This window comes from Daldinia decipiens (genome assembly GCF_022478715.1).
Source record: "Daldinia decipiens strain CBS 113046 unplaced genomic scaffold F4813scaffold_21, whole genome shotgun sequence".
NCBI classification, from domain to species: Eukaryota; Fungi; Ascomycota; class Sordariomycetes; order Xylariales; family Hypoxylaceae; genus Daldinia; species Daldinia decipiens.
The window spans coordinates 160,530-168,026 of record NW_026054564.1 but is presented as its reverse complement, the minus strand read 5'-3'; the positions used below and the strand labels follow the sequence as shown (position 1 = coordinate 168,026).

At 48.3% G+C, this 7,497-nt stretch overlaps 2 protein-coding genes across 2 annotated transcripts; one reads left to right on the top strand and one right to left on the bottom strand.

Annotated features, from left to right (window-relative positions):
- Positions 1-249: 249 nt before the first annotated feature.
- Positions 250-2,884, top strand: F4813DRAFT_381294 (uncharacterized protein; the record flags this gene model as incomplete). The annotated part of the gene is made up of 4 exons (XM_049245653.1): positions 250-273; positions 364-468; positions 550-1,246; positions 1,296-2,884. The coding sequence occupies 4 exons, from the start codon at positions 250-252 to the stop codon at positions 2,882-2,884; spliced, it is 2,415 nt and encodes an 804-aa protein (XP_049098640.1).
- Positions 2,885-5,802: 2,918 nt separating this feature from the next.
- F4813DRAFT_120258 (uncharacterized protein) lies at positions 5,803-7,219 on the bottom strand. Its single transcript, XM_049238596.1, has one exon. It carries the CDS (start codon positions 6,832-6,834, stop codon positions 6,052-6,054), a length of 783 nt encoding a protein of 260 aa, XP_049098639.1. The 5' UTR covers positions 6,835-7,219; the 3' UTR covers positions 5,803-6,051.
- Positions 7,220-7,497: the final 278 nt, after the last annotated feature.

Sequence of the window (7,497 nt, the reverse complement as noted above, 5' to 3'; positions counted from 1 at the left end):
CATCTCTATGTACCTAGTTACTTCTATGAGGTATAGGCAGTTGCAATCGAACTTGCAACTTCAATAGGTGGCATTAACCATTTGTTGAGTACATTTGTAACAAACTTCCCATTTCACCTACGAAACAAACTATCCTTAAACCGCTCTTGACCTTATTCCCACATTGAAATGATGGGCACCTAATCCAATTACCAACCATCTCTATAATATTCTACGTTTCCTTAATTATTACTGCTAACAATTGTCACCATGCGCGTTCTTTGGTACGCAGGGGTAAGCTTTAATATATATATATATATATATATTTCTTTATATCGTCTCGTGCTGCTGGGGAGCTCCAAGCTAATCCAATTCTTTGCGCAGACCTCGACGGCCCTGGCGGCTGGCGTCGTTGCCTATGCATTCAACCAACGGGCCAACTTCTACTCCGCCATGGTCTACCTGTCGCAGAATAATTTGAGTCTTATGGTATGTTTTATGGTACACCTCACCATCATTGATATTCTTTGCCACCGTGGCGAATTACTGACCTTTGTCGTCCGATCGTAGATACTCATAAATCTTGTCCTACTGGTATATGGTTCCTTCGTCTGGGGTCTTCAGCGACTATGCTACGGCCCCCTCCGACCGATCGAGATCGAGCAGCTCTACGAGAAAGCCTGGTTCGCCGTTACCGAAACCTGCCTTGCTATGACCATCTTCCGGGAAGAAGTCGGTGCTTGGTTCCTTGTTATGTTTACCGCTCTAGTCACCGGCAAAGTTTGGGAATGGATAGGTGAAGGCCGTGTTGAAGTTTTGGAACAGCAACCTCCGGTGAACCCGCGCCTTTTCCATACGAGACTCAGCATATCTCTCTTGCTTAGCGTTATATATGATACCTGGCTATTCACGTATACTATAAACGCCGTCATTCAACAGGCCCGACCCAACATGATGGTCATGTTCTTATTTGAGTTCGCCATATTAACCGCCTGCTCGTTCCGTACTGGCTTCCGATATGTCCTGTCATTGATCGAGGCCGATATAGTGAGGAAACAGACCAAGCAGAGGTTAGAAGAACGACATAGACAAATCCGGGAGCAGCGCGCCGATATCATGAGACGTCGCGAGTCTGGTGATCCTGCGGAGGTGGAGGCTGCAGAGCAGGAAGAGTTGCCTAGCGAGGACGACATTGATGAAACGGATATTGATGTACCGGGATGGGAGTCCAAGGGGCAATGGGTTCTAAGCCTTGATTTGTTAACTGGTAAGTCCCTATTTCTCGATCGCATCATTATCAACTAACACGCATATAGACTTCGTCAAGCTCGGCATCTATTCCGCTTTCTTTGCTATCCTGATGATGTTTTACGGTCTACCTATTCATATTATGCGCGACCTATTCATGACAGCTCGCTCGTTTGTGGGGCAGCTCAGACTCCTGATTAAATACCGGAAAGCTGTTAAATATATGACCAAGTACCCTGATGCCACTGAAGAAGAGTTGGCGCGCGAGAATACTTGTATCATCTGCAGAGAAGACATGAGGCCGTGGGATCCGTCTGCCGCAGGCGCAGTAGAGCGGTTTCGCCCAAAAAGGCTTCCATGCGGCCACATCTTGCACTTTGGATGTCTTAAGAGCTGGATGGAGAGACAACAAGTATGCCCGACCTGTCGACGCCCAGTTACTATCGATGACGCCGCACCTAACGACGGCGCAGCTCCTGGTGGCCAGCCTAATGTTCCAGGTCAACCAGCACCAGGTAATAGGGGTGCAAATGCTGGTCAGCCGGCGCAAGCTCGTCCAGGAGGTAATATGAGGGTGTTCCAGTTTGGTCCTATTCGGTTAGGCTTTGCTCAGGGCAACGCCCAGAATATCCATGAGATGGCTCAACGCCTGCGTGTGCCTCTTGACGGCGCCAACATTCCTGTAGCACCAACACCGACGGCTCAAGCCCCTCCTGGCGCTACCCATCCAATCAACACTAATAGTATTGCTGAAATACAGGCACAACTTCATGACATCTCGAATCGAATCCAAATGGAAATGCAAGCCCTACGGGCGAGCCAAACTGAATTGCATACCCTATATGCTCTAACATCAGAGCTAAACCGCCTTCGCCAGATACAACATGATCCTCAATCCGCGCCAACGGCTCAGCCCGGACACCCGAGCATTAGCGTCCAATTCGCTTCTGATCATGCAACTGCACCACAACCCCCTTTTGCTCCTTTTCAACCCATGTCACAGTTTCCCTCACTTTCCGGTTTCCCGCCTCGTATAGCAACCCCGACGATGACCAGGCATGGAGGTGTATCTTATTCGACTGCTATCCCTGCCGGTAGCTCAGAACTACCTGAAGGTGTTACCATACCCCCTGGTTGGTCACTATTGCCTCTTCAGCGTCTTGATGGCCAGCCACCACAAGCTCCCCTAGGGGCTCAGCCAACCGGTCAACAAGTCGACGCCAGCGGCCAGCAGTTACAAACAACCGATACAGCGAATACGAATGCTACTACTGGCTTCACCGGCGGTTCCCAGTCATCAAATCACAGAATTGGCGACTCCCTTGCTCGAATTGTCGAGGCATCCAACAGATATACGGCAGAGCAAACTTCCGGGACTACCTCGCAACCGCAGAGAGAACCCCCTGTAGTGGCTGCGCCTATCCCAGTAGTGCCCAATTGGGGCGGTGCTTCGCAACTGTATGCTAACGGCGGGGCTGGTGGTTCAGCCTCTAAAAATGAGCCTGGAACGAGAGCAGGAGAAGCTTCAACATCAGAAGGTCCGCATCGTAGTTCAAGCGATGAGCAAGAAACATTGACGAGGAGCGAAAGGAAAGGAAAGGCGAAAGCGGTTACGGTTGAAGACGCAGACGACACGGAGGATGCAGAAGATGAGTAAAAGCAAAGCGCTCATTTTTCCAACTGCATTCTTGACTTGTATTCACACGAAAATTACATCAGGGCAAGGCGTTGGCGGCGTTGGAGTTTCGCGTCCCTATTCAGCACACCGGATCGATTAAGGATCCGGCACGATAGGACTTATACCATGAATTATTGGGGCGGTATTCTTCCATGCTAGAATATTCGAATGTTTCGGTCTCCACTTTAGGGGCTGAGGAATACATAGGCTCCGGTGTACTTAGGATGATAGGAAAACGAAGGACCGGCTGCCTTGAAGAAAATACAAATATTTAAAGCTTATGAATACTTCACCGTGGTATATTCTATACCAGTGACCGAGGGGGGTGTTTATCTCTAAAGAGGACGAGTCGTTGTAGTTGTCTATACCAACGAGGAATATTGCAACGAGGACTACCGAGCTTCATAACCTAACGAGATGCGTGTGCTTCGTATACAAAGTCCCTTCATAGTGACTGGTAATTTGTTGCATTCAACAGGATTGCTCTTCAGAGGCGAGTCCTACCATACAAACACGTGTATGCTTACGCAGTAGTTTGTCTATACGGTCGCTTACCTCTCACTTCAGAATATGAACTCCCTAGTACTAAGTGTATGCTAATTTTAGCCCATCACGATGGAGATAGGATTATATGTCATAATGCGATCATATCTCCTATCTCTGTTCCGTCAGTTGAGTTTTACGATATTCTCAATGGGAGAGAAGGAGATTGGGACCAGTTACATGTCCTTTTTTACACGTCTGGATATTGTCCATCAGGATTTGAGAGGGAGAGAATAATTGATGCCTGGATGTTTTAGGAGCATCTCGTACCAAGTGTAAAAAAGTCAATGGCTTTCAGATTTATCAGAATGATAATGTAGCCAAGTTACGAGATTGAAGATATAATATTCCATCCTATAAGTGGCAAAGGGCGCGGCGTAGCTTCTCCAGCCTTACCTTACACATCAGAGATACTTGATTGAAAGGCCACTCACTAAACTGGTCACAAGCGAATCCATCTCAATATATGTTAAAGAAAAATGGGGGTTGGCGTGGAGGATGTGTTGATAGGGGCGGCCTAGTCGTATAACAAGCCATAGGCTGAGGCGTAAACATGTATACTTCCGTTTAATTATCAGAATGGGCATAAGACTGAGCTGTTAGGACTACTCATCAGCTTCATCCCAACCTAATAGTGCGGTGACATGTGAAAGGTACTAGAAAGTCCAATGAACCGTCGCTATCTACCCCTTTCCCATCTCAATATCAAATATGTATAGAGGTTCCATCCATACAACAGATTCAAAGCGCCCTACTCCTTACTTAGTTCAACCGTGAATGAAGTACTCTAATGGTTATTGTTGTTCATGGAACCAACGAAGAGCTGATTTGAAACGAATGTCATTTTCGTGACACGTGTAGGAGCAAGATAGGGGGATGCTCGGGGGCACAGCTTACGAACTAACAACTGGCTTGTGTATCTGATATGGAATCTACCTATTCGTCTTCTAGCCTAGACGAGCGAGTGCCTAAGGAATTGAAAACAGTCACAGCCTCGGAGTCGCGCGGCGAAAACTCGCAAATCAAACCATGAACTCAGACGGCCTAATATCAGAACCAAGTCCAAGCCAGATATTATTAGCCATCATCTTACCCAACCCACTCACTCACTACCTGTTGGCTGTCCCACCAAAGAACGTGCTAGACTATCAGACTAAGCCGTAGTTATATTGACTGAACCCCAGTTTCTCAAATCATTCCGTAGACATCCCACACGCATCTTATATAAAGCAAGTTGCGGACGAAAGGGCTCTACTAGTGCTCACTCGCTCACGTAACCTCCAGTCCATCATCCATCGACCCAGTAGCCCGGTCCGCCCGAGAAAGCTCACCCAACCCACGTAGGATGAGCGGTCAACGGCCGTGGGTCTAGCCTTTGCAAAGACTCTGGTCTGAACCCGTGCCTTGGGGGCGCATCCCGCGGCACTGGTTGGCTGGTCGCCTGTTGGGCTGTCCGTTTTAGGAACCTAACTTCTTTTACGTATGTAGTGTTCCCTGCACGGTATCTATCTATCTACCTAGGTATGCTTGCTGACGCCAAGGCCACCCTACGCGAACCTCTTTCTCCGTAAGTAGGTATGTATGTACCTAACCCAGCCTAATGTATTGCCCACACCACATACATACATACATATGTACAATACACACAGATGCCCCGTTACGCAGAGCACCGTCGTGTGACGCGAAGATCAGCATATACATACATACGTGCGTCGGGAAATATGTAAGCTCGTAGGGCTGCATGAGCATAGCCACAAAGCAGTTGACGCTAGCCTCTCCCTTCCCTTTCTTACATCTTCTTTCTACCTCCTACCCTTCCCACCTCCCTGGGTAGTGCCATCCCCATTGCCGGAAGCGATTCCATCCGAACAGGACGCAATACCGCGCCGCGCCGCGTGGCGTTTTGTGTAACCCGAGTTGGGTCGGAGAGTCGCTCAGTCATCTAGATTAGCCAAGTAGCACAAGCACATCTATGCTAGGCCGGTTTGGACGGCGTGTAGGAAAACAGCCAGTAACTACGAAGTTACTAAGCACGTATCAGCACCCTCTCATTTGGTTCTCTATCCTGTGATATGTACCTAAACAAGGTGTGCCAGTGACGATATAGTGACAGGACCACCATATCTCTGTAGTAGGTGTGGCCGACCATCTACAGGATCGGCGTTGATTTACGTTGCAGCGTGCGTAAGCAAGATGGAGCAGATTCCTGATTTCACCTCATATCTGCGCATATACGGATGTGACTCCGAATTTCGTGGGGTACCCTGGTTTCGACTACCCCCCAGGTATCTATCAGGTGTCTAGGAGCATAGTCTTGTTACGGTTATTACGGCACTGCTCACAGAAGCAAAAGATGAGTAGTTAATGAATATGAAGTAAGATTAGATTTGGTATCTGGCTAAACACCCTCAGGGTTTTGTTGCCTCAAGTATCCTCCAAGACCAGGAAAGAAACCCGACATGCCTATGCTAAAGATACTCAATCTGTTTCGTATGCAGATTGAATGTAACAACTAAGAAAACCCAAGAAATGCAAAGAGGAAAATCCACCAAACGCCGCCCTATGCAATGTATGCTATATCCAAGTGTAAACACTATATGCAATTAATCCTTGACCGGTAATACGAACCGAACCTTCTTCCGTGGCTTTGCAGCCGGTATATCTATTGGTCGCGTCTTTTCCTCATCGTAGGTCAGGTCTTCGACGCTCAAGCCCATCTCGCTCATCGTTTCTTTCTCTGGTTCCTCTTCTATAGAATAAACATCGGGACTTGGTTCACGCCATGAATGCCGTCGTTGAAGCGATTGGCGGGGCGACCTTCCTCTCAGAGGACGCCGTGGGGGTGCGAAGCGCTTTACGGTACGTTTAGGTGAACCGACGTGAAATGCGGCGGGTGATAATAGAGACTCTGTGGTCTGAGATGTTACTGTGGAAGACGGCCTTGTCTGATCGAAGAATTTTTCAAACCCAAATGGCAGAGACGTATGACCATGAGGATGGAAGCGGATATAATCCTCGTCATCGTCATCGTCATCGTCATCTTCGTCATCATCCAAGACTGCGCAGTCTGCCATCTTGTCTCTGGGCTTGTACTTCCTTAGCCCATCGAGAGTAGAAGGAGAAACGGTACGGATGATCTCCCGGGGCTTAGTTGAGTCCTCAATCCCGGCATCAAACTCGAAATCAAATTCGAGGTCTTCTTCCTTTGGAGTTGGTGGTGTAAGGAAATACATCATAGGATTCTCATTAGACCACTGAGCATCAAGCTCATCATCGTCTGTTGAGTTGGTATCGTCTTCTAGCGACGGGGGAAGACGGCTGGGACTCGGCGGCCAAGACGGCTCCGACTGGTCACGCATAGATGTGCTGGTAGGTAAAAAAGGCATGGTAGTTAATTTGTTGGTGATGGGACCCGGAAAAGGAGTTTAGGAGCAAGAGACCGGATTCCGCAGCGTGACCATTACTAGAAATTTGGATGGATAATTTGAATAAAATGGAATAAAGAGCCTTGTTGTAACCTCAACGAAGGTCGCCGGGCTCAAGCCGGCTCAGGTAAAATGATCCGGGAGGTGAGAATTGAAACCGGCCAACCACCTCGAGAGATAAAATTGACGAGTCGTGAAATATAAGTAAAACGAAAGCGAAGTGTAGAAAGCGCGAGAAGGCCGTGTAATATATATTACCACTAGGCAGAAGGTTGTCAAGGAATGTGTTAGTCACCGGTTAGCTTAGGAGGTTGCCTTGTGAGTGGGCGGCTGGAGAAGATGGTGGTCATGCCTGAGGTTCCCAACTGGGGAAAGACAACCCTGGCAGAGCTCGTGGACGGACGCGCTATCTCGCAATAAATCACTTAGACTAAGTGCTTAGCCGTGGGAGGCTCAGACAAAAGCGAACTTCAAGCTGATTTCCACAAAGAGCATCACGCGTCTGAGATGGTGTGTGGATTTGATTTGAAGACTGGGCCGGTGGGTGGGGGTTACCAACAATGATGGAGCATAAGCCGGCTTTCTAAGACATCGAGGCCACCAACTCAAGTTCGGCCAGATAGG

What these genes read in the sequence shown, in the direction of transcription:
- F4813DRAFT_120258 (XM_049238596.1), bottom strand. Translation starts at nt 6,834, where the DNA reads ATGCCTTTTTTACCTACCAGCACATCTATGCGTGACCAGTCGGAGCCG.